The 21,066-nt window shown below is 41.5% G+C and overlaps 1 protein-coding gene across 1 annotated transcript in view; it reads left to right on the forward strand.

The window, feature by feature from the left end:
• The window catches only part of LOC106698497, a 138,302-nt gene that overhangs the window by 104,734 nt on the left and 12,502 nt on the right, over positions 1-21,066 (forward strand). The window contains exon 4 of the mRNA XM_023760662.1: positions 18,254-18,286. Within this exon, the coding sequence (XP_023616430.1) occupies positions 18,254-18,286 (33 nt within the window). The remainder of the gene's footprint in view (positions 1-18,253; positions 18,287-21,066) is intronic.

The raw sequence follows: 21,066 nt of genomic DNA on the forward strand, positions 1-21,066 counted from the left end.
CTTGGATAGCAGCGACCGTATTTTTCAATAACAATAGCATCTTTTTATGCTTTGATCTCGTTGCTGTTCATTTGAAGCGATCTGACATGCGTGATGTGGTGTGGTCCCTTGTAAGCACTAGCCCACCTGGGCACTTACATACCCATTATCTTGCTACCTAATGTGTTGTGGCTGTAACTGGAGGATGCAAAATTTGCCTTCATGAGAGACTCGTCCTCTATGTGTTCTGCCAAATCAGGGTTCACCGTGCCTCCATTTTCTCCAGAAAAACCACTGGAGCCGACATCCCTTAGTGATGAGCAGAACCGAGGCGCTTTTGTTCGGAAGCTTACCTTTGTGGATGAATGAAAGTTTCCACGTTAAGAGTGATCTGCAAAGAGGCTGAGGCACTGGGATTGTAAACACTCAATTTAGAGGTCCGCATTCTTTATTCATGCTGTTGTCTCTTGTTTTCTTCATCTTTTCCCTGAAGACTTTAAATGAATGGTGAGCATCCATCAGAGCATTAGGAGACACTGTCTAGGGCACTCTCGGCAGCCGAGTAGGTGTTATCCTGCAGGGCTTGGAGGGATGTGAGAGCAAGAGAAGAAAGGAGTGGTTCCTCTCACCAGCGGTCAGAGCAGAGAAAGCGAAAGAGCGAGTTACAGGTGGCTTCTGAACTGAGTAGCAACCAAGCTGTCTTCTCTCCTCAGTTCTTCTACCCCCAGCACCACGATTAGAATCAATAGCTTTACTGCCTCCAAGGAGAAGGGAACTTACAGTGTGTGTGGCTTAGCATCCTGAATATATTGTGGTGGTTGCATCTTTTGGGGGGAACACTGAAAATTTTCAGTGTTCAAACATCCACGCTTTCACATTAGTTCTATGTTTATTTTAAAGATACGTTTTTATTGATTTCAGAGGGGAAAGGAGAGGGAGAGAAAGACAGAAACCTCAATGATGAGAGAGAATCATCGATTGGCTGCCTCCTGCACACCTCCTACTGGAGATCGAGCCTGCAACCCAGGAATGTGCCCTGACTGGAAATCAAACCGTGACCTCCTGGTTCATAGGTCAATGCTGAAATACTGAGCCACACCAGCGGGGCTCACATTAGTTCTATTGATGTCAAACTGTAGGTGGGAAATTTAACTTAGCTTTAAAGTTAATGTTTATACAGGGAATGTTACCAAGTATTAGAACCATTAGAAGTGTTGCTCAACAATAAACGTACAGTCGGATGTCATCTGTTACTAGATGGCTGCCTAATAGTTGTTGCAGAGTAGTCCGTTCATCATCTCAGCACAAAGAAGCGACTCAAAAATGTGTTGACTCAATGAAGTCTGACAGAAATATTTGCATAATTGCAGTGTGTCATACATGCTCGTTATAGCGTATGAACATCATAATGCGAACACTTACTGCTATTATCTTAAAGAAAAGTGTGTCTCTTCACTCTTCACAGCCTGAGCATCCTAAAGGTAGTTTGCAAGCAACAAATAACTTAGAAGAAGATTTAAAATTGCTTTTATTGAAGTTATAATTTCATAACTTCCTGGAAGTTATTTTTGGGGAGAGAGGTCATTTTCAAAGAAAATAAAACGTTGTTTTTGTTTTTTTAATCCTACAATCTAGTTGGTAGTCCTTAATTCAGTGTAATAAAATACAGGTTCCTTTCCAAAGAAATTCCTGACAATAGTACAGTGAAAGCCTGTTTCCCTTCCCCAGCTGCCCAGGTTGCATGGGAGATAGGAGGACGAGGGAAGTACGTTAAGCTGTGAGGTCTAGCGGGATTGCAGTTAAGTGCTTTGCTTTAGGTCCTACCTGCTCGATGCAGCATTTATTACCGGAGTATTATGAGAGAAAGCTACAAGAACTCCTCATACATGCCTAACAGATGTAGCTCTAATGTTCACATGGCTGGATCCATTCAACAGATTGGGTCAGATGCAGTTTGAAAGCCACTGTTATTAAGCTGTTTTACCATTAAGTAAGTAATGGTGCCTTGTTAATATTGTGGATGTGTGTATTCTTTGCTCTCTGTAAATCTTTTGTTTGTTTTGGCTTTAACAGCATGTGTGGGGAGGACATCCCTCTCCACAAATTAAGTGCTTTAAATAGCCAAGCTGGCGCTGAATGAAGGAAATCAGGCTAGATAAGATCTTTGTAAAGTGTATGCCTATGAACTCTACATCACACCATCACACAATGCAAAGGAAATTGCCATTGTGCTGTGCAAGTTGGATGAACAAAGCACATAAAACACTCTGACCTCGTTGCCAGGCATATTCCTGTGCTACTGAAGCTGGAATCTTGGAAGGCCCCAGAAACGGTCAAAGTGACACGTTGGCCAATCAGAGAGGGTGGACGTTGATTTTATAATGCAGTCTGGTAACAGTTCACCAGAGGGATGCCCGATTATTTTATAATGAACAATGCAAATCATAAGCAATGAGGAATGCTGCCACTGCTATTGCTACTACTATTGTTACCACTACTGCTGTTATTGCTGCTATTGCTGCTACTATTGCTGCTATTGCTACTACTACTCTATTACTATCTCTATTCTACAGCTATTATTACTACCTTTACTACTGCTGCGTTACTACTACTATTACTGCTGCTGCTATTACGACTCTTCCCACTACTTCTATTTCTACTACTACTATTACTAACACACCACCACCCCATGCTCCTTAGTGCTATTAAATAATGTTTGTTAAGTTCTTATAGCCATCAATTGTACCATGTATTTTAGAGGCATTCGTTATTTTAATCACCTCAACAACATCACGAGGTACCCACATTATACAAATTAAGAAACTGAGCTTTTTATAAAGTGCTACCAAGTCACATAGGCTGAGTATATTTGGTTGAGACCTGATTTCAGAGGCCTTTCTGGCTCCAATGCCCTGTTCTCCCCATTATCTCAGGCTTCCTTTGCTTGTGGGCCAAGGACATGGAACTCTGTAGGTATCAAGATGCCACCTGCAAACCCTTACAAAGTACATTGAGTTCCTTGGGGGAGAATTGCCTCAAGGCCAAAAAGCTGCCTCTGGAGTACTCCAAAGCAGCTTCCATATCCTGGAAACAGCAACTACAATCAAAGATAGCACCTTAGAAACATCCTTCCTTTACTTAAAATTTTTTTTTAAAAAACCTACTTCCATCAACAGGCCCTCCTAAGATCAGATACCTACATGTATCTGGCAATAAGCCCAGACATACCAAAACATGTATTATCTAGAGCCAAGACTTGAGTCCCACTGCATCTGCAGACAAGCACCTCATTTTAATAGGCAACCCATTCACAGAGTAGGTACACTCCCCTGCTGAAGTGTCAGGGAGTCGGAAGAGCAGCATAAAACAAAGAGCAGCTATTACCTGGCAGCGAAGGCCCCAGACATACCCTCTGGCTCTGCTGGTCCCCAGTTTAGTCAAGTAGAACTCTGATGGACTCCCATTAAAAGTCAGCAGATATTTAGTTGACTTCGAAAAAGTGGGCAGAAGCTCATGCAAATTATTGGCTACCTACCCCTGGAATTCCTTTTGGACCTGACCAATGAGTGACAGCTGGTTCCCAGGTAGCATGGCACGCTCATTCTCTAGCTGTGGGGAACAGCTAAACCCTTCTGTCCACAATGAAAGGAACTCAAATTTAGATTTACCAGAAGAAAATTCCAAACAGACCAGGAAAGCAAAAACCACCGACATCATCTCCATAATAACTAAAAAACGGAAATGGGTTCTGTCTACAAAGAGGCCTGTTCTTCTACCTCCTCTGAAACAGCTTAACAAAAACAAGAGCTTTATGTACTAGCACGGGACAGACGATGCAAAGGAAAGTCTTGTGCAGCAGATTTCAGGGTCAAGAGGGCACTTTTTGCCAGCTCTCAAAGGCAAACCAGCACAGGGAACCATAAAATGTTCAGAGTCAACGTGGTTCTCCATTCGTTCCCCATCTTCCTTTATTCACAGAAAGTAACCTTTCCCCGGCCAGGGGCAAGTCTCACTCCTCAGAGGCAGTCCTGTTCCCCTCGCAGGGCAAGCCTGGCCTGTGGAGGAGACGGCAGTCTGCTTGGTACCATAGGAAGAGACCACCCCTTCTTCTGCAGGACATTGGCATTCCTGGAAGTGCCACCAGGAATGGCCGTACCCATTCTGTGACTCTGAAGGAGGTAGACTGAGAAGAAATCTAAGATGACAGAGCAGAAAGACAGACACAATCCGAAGCCCTGAGGATTTCACCAACTGCATTTAGCCTGCTGAGCTCACCGGTCCGGGAGTGTATCATCGCTAGGCTCTTTGTTGCATTGGGTAAATTGTATCCTTATTAAGTCAGTGTGAGTTGGGCTTCCCTATTGTACCCAAAAGCACACAAGAGGCATTTTCTTTGGGATACTTGAGATTCATCGGAATTCATTATCTACATTTTTATAAACCTGTTGAATTTCCATACCCATCTCCCTATACACTGATCTACAGGAAATATGGGGGAATAAAGTCACATTGAATATGTCTCCTCACCCATTTCCGTCTCCCCACTTTTGGATCTCCGAAGAAGTAGCTCCTCAGAGTGCCAACCATGGGACCAGTTGCCCATTTTTAAAGCAATTACCGGGTCCCTCCTAAACCCAGGAGTGGAGTCAGGCACCTGCATTTCCAACCAGCACCCTTTAATGAGCTCTCTGGAAAGGGTGTCACTGCCCCCCGAGGAAGAGGGACGAGGAGAGGAAAACGCCTTCTTCCAGGCAATGAGAAGGTTTAGAAAGCGGTCAAAAACCTTTCTTGAAAATGTGCTCCGTGCAAAAGACAGGCTGGGGGTTAGCGGCTGAGTCAGGTGGGTGGGCAGTTTAGTTTCCCTGTTTGTGAAGAGGCGCCCCAGGAGTTTTCCAGGGGTGGCGTGGTGCGCTCAGGGTCGGTGCACACAGCTTCTGTGAGGTGGGAGCATGAAGTGGTCGGCGTTGATAGCTTTGACTAGTAATTGTGCCTTAATGTAAATATATATAAATATTATACATATAGGTAGGTGCAGGCTGTAAATGACTCCGTCTGTATGGCACTGTGTATTTAATATGTATCCTGGGTAAAAAAATAAGTGTAATGGGTGGTCACATTCCAAAGAAATGAACACATCACCAAAGCACCAGCCAGTGAATGCAGCCACCATACAGAACAAGGGATTAAAGGCAGGAGACCTACAGATTTCCTGGACAGAAAGCCACTGGGAATGAGAAGGGGGGGTGTCTGAGGATGCAGAGGAGGAGCCTGTATGGTAAGCAGGCTTCTCTTTTCTCCCTCACATATTGCTTCCAGACAACAATATATCACACATGAGATTGTAAACAACATAGATACAGAAACTGTGTCCATGTATTTCCTATGTTGTAGACCCCACAGAATTTATAGCTAACATTTTTAAAACGATCACATATTAGAATAAGTGATAAACAAGAGGGGGGGAAACCAAAAGTAATTTGTGAGCATTTATCATGGAAATTTTCTTTGGAATACTTTAGATTCATCAGCCTTCACAGTCTTGCCTGAATTTTTTGCCATAGACTTTTTTTTTTCAAATATACTTTTATTGACTTCAGCAAGAAAGGGAGAGGGAGAGAGAGATAGAAACACCAATGAGAGAGAATCATTTATCGGCTGCTTCCTGCACGTCCCACACTGGGAATCGAGCCCGCAACCTGGGCATGTGCCCTGACTGGGAATCAAACCATGACCTCCCGGTTCATAGGTCAATGCTCAACCACTGAGCCACGCCAGTCGGGCTCCATAGATTTTTGAAGAGAATAAAAGAAATAAAAGGGTGAAGGAAAATATATAATATAAAGATGAATGGCAGGATGGGATTTCTACTTTGATAGAAATTTAGTGAGAAAGAAGATGCCATTTATATTCCTAAGACATCTTGAACTTTTTGACAAGAAAACATTTTTCAGAGCAAAGCTGTTACCTGAGAGAGTTTTCTACTACCAATTTGTCCTGTAAAGGCATTAGAAACATTCTTTAGAGTTATGATCTTTAAAATTGTTACATTAAGATGCAGTTTTTCTTACTTGGTGATTTTTCTTCTTGGTGAAATCATAATCCTGGAAAGCTAGATTTTTATGATTTTCCACAGGTGCTATTTTTATGGGTGCACAAAGCACTAATATTTTATAAGCAGATAAGCACAGAATAGGCAGTTGTTGGAGCAGTGTGGCCTAGTGGGAAGGGCAAAAGACAGCGTAGGTTGAACTTGTAGCTTCAGTACCTACTGTTGTCATCCTCCGTGTGTCATTGACTGTCTTTAGCATTTTGCTTCTTCGTGTGTAAATCTGAATGGCAGTGCTTCCTTCAGATGGCTGTAGTGAGGCAAGTCGGACAGTACACATTAAATCACTTTGCGAACTGTTTATTGCTATATTGTTATCATAGAATCAATATACAGTAGTCCCCTATTTTCCTCGGTTTGAGTTACCCAGACTCAGCCACAGTTCAAAACTATTAAATGAAAAAATTCCGAAATAAGCAAGTCACAAGTTTTAAATTGCACGCTGCTCTGAGTAGCGTGATGAAATCTCGCTCTGTTCCACTCCATCATGCCTGGGACATGAATCATCCCTTTGTCCCAAACATCCATGCTGTAAACGCTCTCTGCCCATTAGTCACTTAATAGCTGTTTCGATGACCAGATCAGTTCTCAAAGAGAGAGAGAGAGACCACATTTACATAACTTTTATTACAATATATTGTTATAATTGTTCTATTTTATTATTATTGCTATTAATCTCTTACTGTGTCTAATTTATAAATCACACTTTATCATAGGTATGTACGTATAGAGTAAGCATAGTCTATATAGGATTTGGTGCTATCTGCGGTTTCAGGCATCCACTGGGGGTCTTGGGACTAACCGTCCTCTCCTGGATCCCTGAGAACAACTTTAAATATAAAGTGAAGACTCCTATCATCTTATCCTGAATTGTAATTAAGGAACATTTGATTCAATGGATGTGATAATAAAGCAGAGTTCAGAGAGACATTTCTGGAATAGTCTAAACAAAGATAGTGTTTTAAGATGACATTATACCAATCTTGAAACATCCATTTGTAGAGCAGTTGGGTAAGTTAGGTAGTTCAGGGGGTTGCCTGAGGCTCCATCTGAATTTGAGATAGAGATTTCGGAGACAAGCTGAATGAAATGCTTAGTTTTCTGAAGAAGGAATGGAGACACTTTAATTTATGGATTCTGCAGAAAGAGACTTTAATCCCAAGAAAACTTGAAGGAAGGTGCGGGAAGAAGACATTCTCTGGAAAGATGAGGGTGCTGGGTGTACTGTGAAGTGTGAGAATGTGGGGGAAAGAGAACTCACTTCTACAACTATTTAAAAAATTAAAGCCGAAACCGGTTTGGCTCAGTGGATAGAGCATCGGCTTGCGGACTGAAGGGTCCCAGGTTCGATTCCGGTCAAGGGCATGTACCTGGGTTGCGGGCACATCCCCAGTAGGAGATGTGCAGGAGGCAGCTGGTCGATGTTTCTCTCTCATCGATGTTTCTAGCTCTCTATCTCTCTCCCTTCCTCTCTGTGAAAAATCAATAAAATATATTAAAAAAAATAAAAAAATAAAAAAATAAAAAATTAAAGGAAATAAGCTAATGTTCAGGAATAGTTAACATTTCTCAGATTGGATATTAAACTTCCTCCAAGGAAAACAACTCAACAGCTAAAGTCATCCCTAAATTGGTGCCAAGAAAATACTGCTAAATTAAGGAACTAGGAGAGATATGATTCAGTTAAGTATCATAGAGCTCTCAACCCATAAACTATCCCTTTGTAGTCCTTGAGAACATAAGAGATTACAAATAAATTTACTGACTCTTTCCTTAAAGAAAGGAAATACCTAAAATCATGATTCAGCTTTTTAAATTCAGGTCCATGTACAACTATTATAGTTGTTGGGAAATACTGGATCCTTAAATCATTTTGTAAAGCCATTTTTAAATGTTTTAGTCTTAGATCAAACAAATATTCTTAGAACTAAAGAAATTTTCTAAGTATTGATTCTAAATCTCTTTCGTCAAAATAAAAGTAACTAGAACTACTTTTAAAATCACATTATTTCTATCATAAACATAAGGGCAAGCACACAAGAAAACATATACATATTATGTGAAAAATTGTGTGTATAAAGTTCAAATCCAAATTCAATTTCATATAACCACTACCTAAAATGTTAAGAAGATGCATGTCTTAAAAGGACTTTCAAATATACCACCAACAAATACAGAGTATTAATTATTGCTCATCTCTAATTAGCATATAATATCATTTTCATTATCTCATAGATGTCTACTTTCACCTATTATTGAACATTACTCTATCTGGCTAAAGTTGACCTGAGTCCACAGCATCTATGCACATGTGTTTGATTTGTTGAAACCCAGCAGCATGATGTTTCAAATATTTATTCATTTTACTTTGATGCTGTTAACCATGTGTGCATATGCAAAGTGAACCAGCTTTGTGAATAGCTACATACAGAGAAAAAGAAATATTTATAGACAACAAATAAATAATTTGAGGCTTTGAAAAATGCGTAGTGTTTCTGTTTAAAAACTTGTAGGATAAGGAAACAGGACCGAAACAGATTGATTTTTTTTGAAGTGATATTAATCTTAACAATTTTTATTCAGCTTTTTTGCCTACGGGTGAAAATTTCCCCAAATCTTGGGAAATCATAAAAATTGAGATGAAAAGTCAACTCATGAGACTATGTATTTCTTTACCCCCACCTGTGTGTGACTGTTCACTTCAGAATGTTTTCTATCCCCAAAGTACAGCCATCTTCTATAAAATAAAAATACCTATTAAATGCAATAACTTTAGAACATACCAAAGTATCGTCTTAAAACTAGCCATGGTTTTGATATTATCTCCAAGAGCTGCATATCTCTCTCTCTCTCTCTCTCTCTCTCTCTCTCTCTCTCTCTCTCTGTCTCTCTCTCTCTTGCTTTATTTTCTGATTTTTTTAAAAGCTTAATCATAATCTTTAACTTTCTAAAGTGAAAATAAAGAAAATTTATTTCCTACCTGTATTTTTGTGTGTGTGTGATAGGGAAGAAGTGATACTTTTCCTCTAGATCAAGTCTTCAAATTTCATGTTGTATTTTTTCCCTTCCATGAACTTATCTCTACTTTCTCATTTTCCCTATTAGAAGGAAAAATAGTCATCTCTTCTGTGATTATTCTCTGTACTTCATGATCATGCCTCTCGACTCTTAAGATTACCTTGGACATGAGAGATTAATCTAAAATTGTACATTGTATTATAATATCTCTTTTCTCATTTGTCGCCCACATTAGACTATAGGCTACTTGAGATCAGGAAACATTTCTTGTTCATTTTTATATCCAGGACCTGTCCAGGACCTACAGTTTATCAAAGATCAGTTAGAATTTGATGAGCCATCAGGTCAGAGTATAGAAGGTTGGCTTTTGACACTCATCAGGACACTGAGATTTTTAAGGATTTCTCATTGATCTTTCCCCTCCATTCTAAAGGCAAGGGCCCCAAAGTATTACCCCTAAATCTGTTTTTATAAGAACTGCTTTCACATGGCTTGTTGCTGTGCACACATAGCCTGATGTTAATCAGCACTAACTACAGCAGAATGTAACTATTCCCATCCTTGAACAGATGAAATGAGGCCAGCCACAGTGAGGGCACTTTGTTCTAATAATCCAATAAATACTTTTGAAATGATGCTTATTTTTGTCTTTTGCATTAAAGTCTAAGATTAAAGCCAAGTAGAGTAGGAAATAAAGAACATCTCACCTCCCTCCCAATACCAAGCAGAAGTTCCAGGGATTTTGCCAAAACTCCCCATAGATTTATCACTTCTTAGGAGACTTTGTACAGGCACTACAAAATCTCCTTTGCACTGTAAGGGCCAGATGTTACTGTCAAATTGTAACCATTCAGGGCTATATGTGTACACACATACACAGTCATCTCTAAGTGCACACAGGAGGCACAAGAAATAGAAATTAGGATCCAGCCCAGGCTTTTTCTAAGCTGGAGGAAAATTGCCACTAGTTACTCATGGTGGATGGTTTCTCCTTTTTTCCAAGGCCTCCCACCACCAGGGGGCAGGGTCGTTCTCAATTGAGGAAGCTATTAAATAGGAACACTTCCAGCCCAGTGAGAGGGGTATCTGCAAAAGGGATGAGATTTGTATTAGTGACAACTGAGTCTCATACTCACATTGTTGACCAACACTTGATCTTATGTAAATTCTTCAGACTTCAGGTACACCTTCCTCTTTAATTACCCAAAATATTTCTTAGGTAAGTCAAATAATTTTTTGACCACTTGGTGTTAGAGAATATCCTGAACTCAACTCCCTTGTATCGGTGTCAGTAACTGAGAGCTGACTATTTTAAACTAGAGGCCCAGTGCACGAAATTCGTGCAAGGGAGGGGGTTCCTCTCAGCCTGGCCTGCACCCTCTCACAATCCGGGACCCCTCAGGGGATGTCCGACTGCCGGTTTAGGACTGATCCCACAGGGATCAAGATCGGTCCTAAACCGGCAGTCGGACATCTCTCTCACAATCCAGGACCACTAGCTCCTAACCGCTGGCCTGCCTGCCTGCCTGATAGCCCCTAACCACTTTGCCTGCCTTCCTGATCGCCCTTAACCACTCTGCCTGCCTGCCTGATCGCCCCTAACTGCCTCTGCCATGGCCCCTGCTGCCTCAGCTTCGTCCGGAAGGACGTCCAGAATGACGTCCAGAAGGTCATTCGGCTGTCGGGTCTAATTAGCATATTATGCTTTTATTATTATAGATTGAGTTAGAAGTCACAGTTTTCATTCTGAAGCTTTTTTGAATAGCCATCAAGGATTGTTATATGCAGATTATTGGAGCCATCCAGTTTCAGTGAAGAGGTAGAGTTTAGAAGGGCTTGAAATGGGTATGAGAAGTTACTTGGCTGGTCAAAAAGATAGCCATGAGGTTCTTGAAGATAGGCTGCAGGAGAAATGAAAAAACTGGAACCTCATCTGTGGTATGAGCAAATCCCTCCTTTCACCATGGACTCTGGCTTCCTTTGGCAAAGTAGGTATACAGGAAAGGACCAAAGGTGGAATTGAGAGCAGGACCTAGGTGCACAGAAAGTACAAAAGTCTGTTGGTTAACATAACCTAAGAACAAGTCACAAGAATGATGTAGCTAAATTAGCAAAAACCATCACCTTACCTTAGGCCAAACGTATTAGGTTAAACCATCTGATATTATTGCTATTTGACTGGTTTTGACTGACAAAAATTCCAGTTCATATGGTGGTTCAATCTAACAGTATAAGTCACACTGAATTAATGCTGTGAAGAGGCTCTGCCTCCACCAACCCTGGTGAGATACAAGTCTGATGGAGGATTTGCATCTAGAGATCAGAGACTTTTACGTGACCTTCCCTGGACCTCGTGGTGTTCCACTGAAGGGCAAGGAATGTGTTGGAGCATCGATGTTCCAATCAGAAGTACCATTTTGTCTGCTTCCTATTGTAGGATTCCACGTAAGATCTGATTTGGAAAAGAAGAGGAAGAGGTTCTTATGCTTTTTAAAAAGTGGTTCAGCCTGGCCAGTGTGGATCAGTGATTGAGTATGAACCTATGAACCAGGAGGTCACGGTTCGATTCCCGGTCAGGGCACATGCCTGGGTTGCAGGCTCCATCCCCAGTAGGGGGCCTGCAGGAGGCAGCCGATCAATGATTCTCTCTCATCATTGATGTTTCTATTTCTCTCTCCCTTCCTCTCTGAAATCAATAAAAACATATTTTTAAAAAGTGGTTCAAAGCCTACAGAGCATAAAATTTATTTGTTAAAGGTACCCAGGTATAACTCTTGATATTCTGGAATATTGAAGCTTTAAAATTATAAGTCCAGAATGCCATGATAAGTGTGTTGAACACATCATTTCACGAAAAGCAGGGAAGAATTTCCATTCTTGATGGTGGTAACCTCCCTTCAGTTGGGTTAATGTCACAAAGAAAATATGTTCAGAACAGCACTGTGAAACTTCAGAGAGTGAAAAGCATATTTCTCCACACATAAATGAAAGTCAGTCTTGGCGAGTGGTGATATACAGAGAGAAAGATTACCCGTTGAGCCTTTAAACTCCTTGGGACAAAGGGTAAAAAGGATGTTGTTCAAACCACAAGTCAAAAAGCACTCCTGTCAGTTTGCACACCGCAGACATGAAGCTGCTGGCCTTCGTGGTGCCTGGCCATGTATGGAGGGTTTATATAGAGATGGACAATTACCTGACTTGAATCTGAGCTGTGTCTACTTATTCAGTTTGTTTGATACTTTTTTTGCTATAAATAATTAATCAATCTGGGCCAGAGAGCAGTTGAAGTAATTGAGCAATAGATCGATGTATTTATTGAAATTTTCATCAGATGATGGAGATACACTCACCAGTGAGTTGAGGCAGAAGGTGAAGCTGTGTGCACTTGTGTGGGTACAAACATAATCATAAGCCCCACTAATTCAATGTGCTGGCTTCAGCATAAAGAACACCTTTGGGAGTTTAAAATCAAGTATCGTTTTAGCAAATATTTTTAGTTTGCTACCATATTTAATTTCAAAAGTAACTGAGCTTATCTTGTGAGATGTTATTTAGTTGGCGAGCGAGTTTAGAAATAAGAAATGAGAGTTACATTTTAGGGGCCTTTCATATCCCATGGAAGAAATGAAGGTTTTTATATTCTTCTCTAGTAAATAGCTAGGGGGCCTGTCTTACCCTCTACTGCTGTGAGAATGAAAAGCAATCACATGGACAAAGGTTGTGTTGGGGCACAGTACTTCTTGATTCAATGATGGTCTTATGATCTTGAAACAGAGTGAGCAAAACTGCCTACTACTGGCTGCCAAACACAGGATATAATTAGGTTAAACTTCTGCTGAGAACAGAGATCCAAACGAAGGGCTGTTTTCTCTCACAGGTCAACTTAAGACCCTTTGCATAATGATCATCCTCACTTTACTGCACATTGTACCTCATTTTTAAAAACTTAAGTTGGTAAGCCCAGTTCAAGCCTCTTTTCATTTCATGTTGAGATTAGTAGTCAAATGAGCTAATAATGTCTAGACCCTTTGTTATGAAGGATTTTCTTTAAATTCCTACTAGAAGGGGTGGCTTAGCTGTCTAAGCAACAGCTTTGAAATACCTAGACTCCCAGGAACCATAGGTTGGACTCCCAGGAGGCATGGGGAGCCCCTTAATTATTCTGAAACAGCTGGGGTGGCAGACCACTTCCTGCAAAAGTGTCTTTCTACAAAATCTGAAAAAAACAAAATAGTCTGTGGACCTTAAAAATGCAATAACATGTCCCCTTTCATTTAGAGAAATCTGGTTTGCTGTATGGTTTCAGAAATAATAATAATAAAAAGGTCTTTCTGTTTTTGGTATCCTTTGCGCTTTCTTAGCATGCCGTATCCTAAGCTATTTGCAGACAATAATATTTATTTGCTTAAAGATTATACTTTGAATTTGGCTAAGGATTAACCTGCAGCAAACTACACGTCCCTGTGGTTTGAGAGGGCCTTTCTTAATCTACATTTGATTGACAGGGTTAGTTCTCCTCGGAGTTTTAGCTTAACATTATATTAATCCAAAGCATTTCTTCAAAGTCCTTTGTTGTTGTTGATGTTTTGTCCTGGGAGGAGGCTCTCTTTCGCCCATTGTATTTTAGAAGTTTAAACACAACTTCTAAAAGGAGAGGTTTTCATGACAGGCTTCTGAAAAGTGTAACAATCTCTTAATATCTGGAATGCAACATCTCAGTGCTCTGTGAGTTTCACGTGCCACGTCGACAAAGTGCCCAAACTCTACAAACCTACCATGTGCACCAACTTATTAGAAACGGAATCTTCAGAATTGTCTCAATAAGCAACTGGGTGGGCTTTGCTCTCCATTCAATAGAACGGCTGTTATGAAAGCCACGCCTTTAAAAGGGATGTCCCCAGACTCTCCACAATCAGTAACTGAGGAAGAGTCTCCAAGGGGGTCGGGATCTGTGGGCCTGACTCTTGTCCCCGTGGGTTCACTTTTTGTCTGCAAGCCCCCGGGAGAAGCAGAGCCGGCTTCGCTGAGGGAGCTACGATGGCAGCAGGCGCCCTGAGACCCAGGGGAGGAGGAGAATCCAGAGGTGGAAAGCAAGGCCAGGAGGAGTCCCTATACCCCTGGATTGGATCAGATTCGACTTTTTTTTTTTTTTGAAGGATGTGAATGAGTTTCCTCCGATTCTTATTCAGAGGATGAAGAGGATTAGAAGACGTGGGTTTAGAAGACGGTCTTGGGGAAATCGTTTCAATTCCCTGTGCCTTAGTTTCCCTGTGAGCAAATGGACATATGAAGGCCTGGCCTCTTCCAGTCACAAGGGGGCTGATGTTAAAAACGGAAAGGATTTTAAGCTTTTATGTGGGAAATGCATGTGCAAAATATTCCTCATTTTTTAAAGGTGCGGGATAGTACACTGCTAACCACAGTAAAGATTAGCATGCATGATGGATATTCTTTGGTTCTTCGTATAAAATATATAGTGATCAGCCATGTTTGTAATGATGGGAGCCCTGAGGGGCAACTGGTTTCTGGGTAACAACAGCCAGTTCTGGGCCAGGAGATGCCTCCAGGGAGACGAGCGTCTTGCCGCTTGCTCTTATCCCAGAAGATTTCCAGACAGCGGCGCGTTTCCTTTCCCTTTTTATGAATGGCAGCAGTATTGTGCTTCCGTCTGCATTTTTCTCCCAGAGCCATTCATAAAAAATAAAAACAAAATAACAACAGAAAACTTTCCCGGCGCAGTCTGGAGCCAGTGGGTGCCAGAGGCTGGGAAAACATCCTGGCAGCCGTCACCCCGAGCAGCATTGAGAGCCTTCAAGGGTCTGTTTGTTTGGTGAAGTGCCCTGTGGAAGGGCGGGCAGCTGGGGGAAGTTGTGTGACGCGGACTAGGCCGGGCGCCAGGGCTGGGAGCGTTTCAGACATTGTCTTTCCCCTCATTGAAGTGTCAGGACCTAATTCATGGAAAATTGGGGGAGCTGGCAGCCCTTGCGGAGGATTTCATTGAGCCCGCCGTGTGCAGGAGTCACGTGAATGCGGGATCCTCAGCCAAGAAAGGAGGGGGCCCCGAGCAGTAGGAAGCTGTCAGCCTGCAGGAATGCGTGCGGATTTGAAGCAGTTTGGGAGTAAGTGTGCACAGGTGGGATGGCAGGAAGAAAGAGAGGAAGAAGAGCGGTGTGTTCTGACAAAGGATTCTTTTGATTCTTTTGAAATGAACACTTCTCTCTTAGCGCACACTGGCGAATCCCCAAAGGCAAGAAGTCCTCCTTGTCCTTGGTTCATTCCACCTGGAGAAAACATCATCTCGGAAGCCTGGGCTTTTATCATGTCAGCTCTACTATGATTTAACGTCTAAGGGAAGAACTTTTTTTTCAGGGCACAAAAGCATTTTGCATGTCTTTTCTGTTTAGTTTGTTCATCTTAGAAAAATAAGGTTCCGATGATTTTTGTATACGTTTAATACGGCAGCAATAAGATATACATCATCACAGAAATTCCGAGAGGAAGAAAAATGAATAGGCACTCTGTCCCTTCCTTCCACGACATAGTACATGTATTCTAACTTCTGTTACTTGGGAGAACTGTAGCAAATTTTTTCCCATTGGAACCATGACAGCATGTCACTCTCCACATCAGAGTGGCTCAATGGTATTCACAAATTTCAGCGATATATAGACAGAACAAGGGAGGTTTATGGGATTCAGACAGGAGGGTGAGTACTGGAAGGAATCCATCGAAAAGTGGGGGCTTCCAGTCCGCCTTTTACAATACAAAGAATAACAAATATATTTCTAATACTCTAATTCTTGGGAAATTAATTTAGGCTGGGTAGAAAACTTCCCTCAGGTGTTTGACTTAAAAGTGAAGAGTTTTACTCTGCAAACAGAATTAAATAGATATAGATAGATATAGACATAAGAATTAAATAGATATATATAAACTAGGGGCCCAGTGCACAAATTCGTGCACCTTGAAAAGAACTGTGGGCCACAAGGCTGTGGTGGGCACAGGGGCAGGTCTCGGCCCATCCTTCACACTCCTTCCTGGCCCCTGGTCCCCTGTCTGCTGGCAGCCCTGCTCCCACCACTGCAGCTCCCACATGCTGACAGCACCCGCCCCACTCGCAACCGCTGGTGGCGCGGAGTGATTGGGGCCAGCACCAGCAGTGGGTGCAAGTGGGGCCGGCACTGTCAGCGGATGTGAGCAGCAGCTACTGCTCCGATTGCCCCTCAGGAGCAGAGGGAGGTGGGGAAGCCCTCAGGGGTGATTCAGGCTGGCGCCAGGCACCAGCAGCGGGTGCAAGCAGCAGCTCTGGCACCGGCTGCAGGTGCGAGCAGTGGGTGGGACCGCGGCACACGGGAGCAAAGAATTTACAGTAACCAGCAGAGGCTCACCCCAATGACAGCGAACAGCCTTGGTTTGGTGTCCCCGCTCACCTGCTCCACCATCCCACCGCGGCTAACGCCCGCCAAGTTCCGTGCTCTGCCTCCTGCTGCTGACGCCCGCCATGTTCCGCACACGCCCCCTAGTGGTTAGCGCACATCATAGCGACCAGTTGTTCGGTTGTTCTGCATTCGGTCTATTTACATATTAGCCTTTTATTATATAGGATAAGATATTGGTACAGATGGTACTTGTAAGTGACACCATCAAGAAAGTGAACAAACCCACCCATATTCTGATGAGACTTGTGCCCAGAATGCATAAAGAACTCTTACAACTCAATATGAAAAGACAAATAAATTTTAAAATGAGCAAAAGATTTGAATAGCTATTTCTTTAAAGACGATATACAAATGGACAATAAGCACATGAAGAGATGCTCAACATCATTAGTCATTAGAGAAATTCAAATCAGAACAACAATGATATTCAACTTTACACCCGTAGGATGTTTAAAAGGCAGACAGTGAGCCCTAACCGGTTTGGCTCAGTGGATAGAGCGGCGGCCTGCGGACTAAAAGGTTCCAGGTTCGATTCTGGTCAAGGGCATGTACCTTGGTTGCAGGCACATCCCCAGTAGGGGGTGTGCAGGAGGCAGCTGATCGATGTTTCTCTCTCATCGATGTTTCTAACTCTCTATCCCTCTCCCTTCCTCTCTGTAAAAAAATCAATAAAATATATTTTAAAAAAATTTTAAAAAAGGCAGACAGTGACAAGTTTTAGAGAAATTGGAACCTCATGTATTGCTGGTAGGAATGTGAAATAGTGCCACTGCTTTAGAAAACTACCTGGCAGTTCTTCAGAAAGTTCAGCATAGTTACCTGTGTGACTCAGAAATTCCGCTCCTAAATATATATGTACATTTTTAAGAGAAATGAACATGTATCCACATTTTAACTTATATATACATATGTTCATAGCAGCATTATTTATGTTAGCCAAAAGGTGGGAACAACCCAAATGTCCATCAACTCGTGGATGGGTAAACAAAATGTAGTATGTTCATACAATGAAATATTATTTGGCAATGCAAAGGAAGAACCACTGATAACATGCTGCAACATGGACAGTCCTAGTAAACGTGCTAAGTGAAAGCTGCCAGACCACAAAATACCATTGATTGCATGCTTCCATTTACACGAAGGCAAATTTATAGTGGTGAGTTAGGGATGGGAAGGTGGCTCGGGAGGCAAGAAGAAATGGGGAGTGGCTGATAAAGTGTATGAGGTTTCTTTTAGATGAGGTGAAAATATTCTAAGGTTAGATTGTGATGATGATTGTGAAATCCTGTGAATATACTAAAAACTTTTCATTATACACTGCATATGTGTGAATTTTATGGTATGTGCATTAAATCTCAATAAAGCTCTTTTACAAAAAAAAAATTAACAAATTAGGCCCGTTTCCTCCTCAAGTGTTATGGTATTCAGACAAAAAACAGCAACAACAAAAACACAAAGTAAATGAAATAAGTTCATTTTGATATAGCTGGTATGCATGCCAGACTTTAATTGAGAATTGTTTTAAAAGAGATAACCTGCATTTTATTTCTTTAACATATAGAGACCATGAATAAAGAAACCTTTTGTATCTTAACATTTTTACCATTATTTGCAGAGGCATGTCTATGTTTAAAATAATGTATAATTTTTTTTCATTACATATGTTTTCTCTTAAACTATAACAGTTCTTTTCTTTGTTGTTCTTTTTTAGCCACAACAAGTTGTTCAGAAGAAGCCTGCTCAGGTAAGAGATGGTCATTATGAGTTTTCCTCCCAATTAATATAAAAAGTAAAGTGAAAAACAAGTCCCCAAATTAAACCTTTAATTCATAGTTTTCTAGTTGGATTACATCAGCATTGCGGTATTCTTGACAGTTTGTTGTGTCCTTCAGAAAACGTCAGAAATGCACAGTCGGAGATTGTCGTTAAAAACCCTACACAATCAAGACCTTTGCTTAAGTGCACCAGGCAAAGGTTTAAAAATAAAGTGTTTATTTCAGTGCCTTGTGTATAAAACATATCAAATTGCATGTGTTTTACCCATCCTTAAACATCTAATTGTGTTCTTTCCACCTAACTATCCATGTTCCATTGACTTGATGTGGGACTTATTAGCTGCAAAATATTTCATGATTCATGACTGGAAACATATCTGTTTGTTGAACAATACATAACATTAAATGATCCCCAAATGCCCCCCAGGGGAAACTGGGAAATTAAGTTACACTGGTTTTGCAGATTGATGATTCTCAGGTCTTGTTTCGATGACTGAGTCATAGTCTCTGAAGTCTTGGGATACATCAATATGAAGAACCAGCTTTCCTTCTCTTGTCCCATATGACTGGAATTCCTTGTCCTGACTGTAATCCATACTTGGAAACATAAGAATTATACTTATTGAGGGAGTATATCTTGAAGAAAGCAAAACTGAAGGATAAATTAATATATTGCCAAGTCTGTGAGCTGTTATTAATGTATAAGGATGTCCTGCTGCTCTCCCCTTCTGAGTTTAAGGAGTAGGTCAGGAGATCCAGGTGTATCATGCAGAACTAGCTGAAGTAAGTTATTAAGTAGCATCATGGGTTACCAAGTTCTTTGTAGATCTCTGTCACGTAATTTAAAATATATACGGGCCCTGGCCAGGTGGCTTAGTTGGATGGAGCGTCGTCCTGTTGGTTCGATCCCCACTCAGAGCCAGCACAGGAGGAAACTGATGAATGTTTCTCTCTCTCTCTCTCTCTCTCTCTCTCTCTCTCTCTCCCCTTCCTCTCTCTCTAAAATCAATAAATATATTCTGAGGTGAGGATAAAAACAAAATCTATGGACTCTTTTTCCTAGAGGTTGCAAAAATGTATCTTGCACCCTGTTCTCTTGGGACAATGTCAACTTGCCTGGGAAAGATCACCCACATAATATTATGTGTTTACTGTTTTTATTTTATTTCATTAATATTTTTATTGATGTCAGAGAAGAAAGGAGAGGGAGAGAGAGAAAGAAATATCGATGAGAGAGAATCATTGATCAGCTCCCTCCTGCACACACCACACTGGGAATTGAGCCCGCAACCTGGGCACATGCCCTGACAGGGAATCGAACAGTGACCTCCTGATTCATAGGTCAACATTCAACCACTGAGCAACACTGGCCAGGCAGTTTACTGTTTTTTAAGAATGCTGCTTAGAAGAGAATTGAAGCTTCTAAATATGTGTAAGCACGTAGGAAATATATATCCAAATAATTGCACATGTGCTTTAAGTAGAATAAAAGTAGAGTTACCATGAAAAAAACATCATTCTCATGGCTGCTCCCATACCTAGAAGGTGAAAGTATTAGGAAGCACACAAAAAAATACCCAGTGTTTGAGTATTTGTACACAATATTAAACAAAATGAAATAAAAACTTGACATTTTAAGTAGGACATACCAAATATATTGAGCCTCTCACCCTTTATCAGTAAGAAAATCAAGAGAAAGTGAATTTATATTTCTGTGCATTTGAGTCAAAGGATACTGAGGTGTTCACTGTTGCATCATAGGCTGTGAACCATAGCTTAATACCCCTATGTGGTCTCTTGGCAACATCGATTCAGTTGCTATTCTTGGTGTTGCAGGGAAGATGTAGCAAACGAAAACAAGTCACTGTACCTAAGAAATGTGTAATCTAGTTCAGAGGTTCTTAACCTTGTCTGCATAGTAGAATAACCTAGTGATTACACACATACACACAGTAGATCCCCCTTATCTGCAGGGGATACGTACCAAGACCACCAGTGGCCTGGCCAGCGTGGCTCAGTGGTTGATCATTAACCTATGAACCAGGAGATCATAGGTTTGATTCCCAGTCAGGGCACATGCCCAGGTTGCGGGCTCGATTCCCAGTGTGGGGTGTGCGGAAGGCAGCTGATCAATGATTCTCTCTCATCATTGATGTTTCTATCTCTCTCTCCCTTCCTCTTCCTGATATCAATAAAAATATCCTTGATAATAAAGCCTAATATGCAATTGACCAAACAGCGAACCACTGGTCACTATGATACGCACTGACTACCAGGGGGCAGTTTTGTGTACTGGCCTCTAGTATTAAATTTAAAAAAGACCACCAGTGGGCACCTGAAACTGGGGGTAGTATTGAACCCTATTATATACTTGCACTATGTTTCCTCTTATATATACACTAGAGGCCTGGTGCACGAATTCGTGCACGGGTGGGGTCCTTTGGCCTGGCGGGCGATCGGGGCTGATTGGGGCCATCTCGCCCAGTCCCAATCAGGGCCAATTGTGGCCTGCCAGGGGGGGGGACTATGGGGAGGGATTGCAGGAGGTTGGCCAGCTTACGGGAGGTTGGCTATGGGAGCACACTGATCACCAAGGGGACTGCTCCTGCTTTGAGCGTTTGCCCCCTGGTGGTCAGTGCATGTTATAGTGACTGGTCAACAGGTCGTTCTGGTGGTTTGGTCGTAACGGTCACTTCTGGCTTTTTATATATATACGTATATATATATATATATATATATATATATATAT

Source organism: Myotis lucifugus, unplaced genomic scaffold (genome assembly GCF_000147115.1).
Source record: "Myotis lucifugus unplaced genomic scaffold, Myoluc2.0 scaffold_189, whole genome shotgun sequence".
Lineage (NCBI taxonomy): Eukaryota > Metazoa > Chordata > Mammalia > Chiroptera > Vespertilionidae > Myotis > Myotis lucifugus.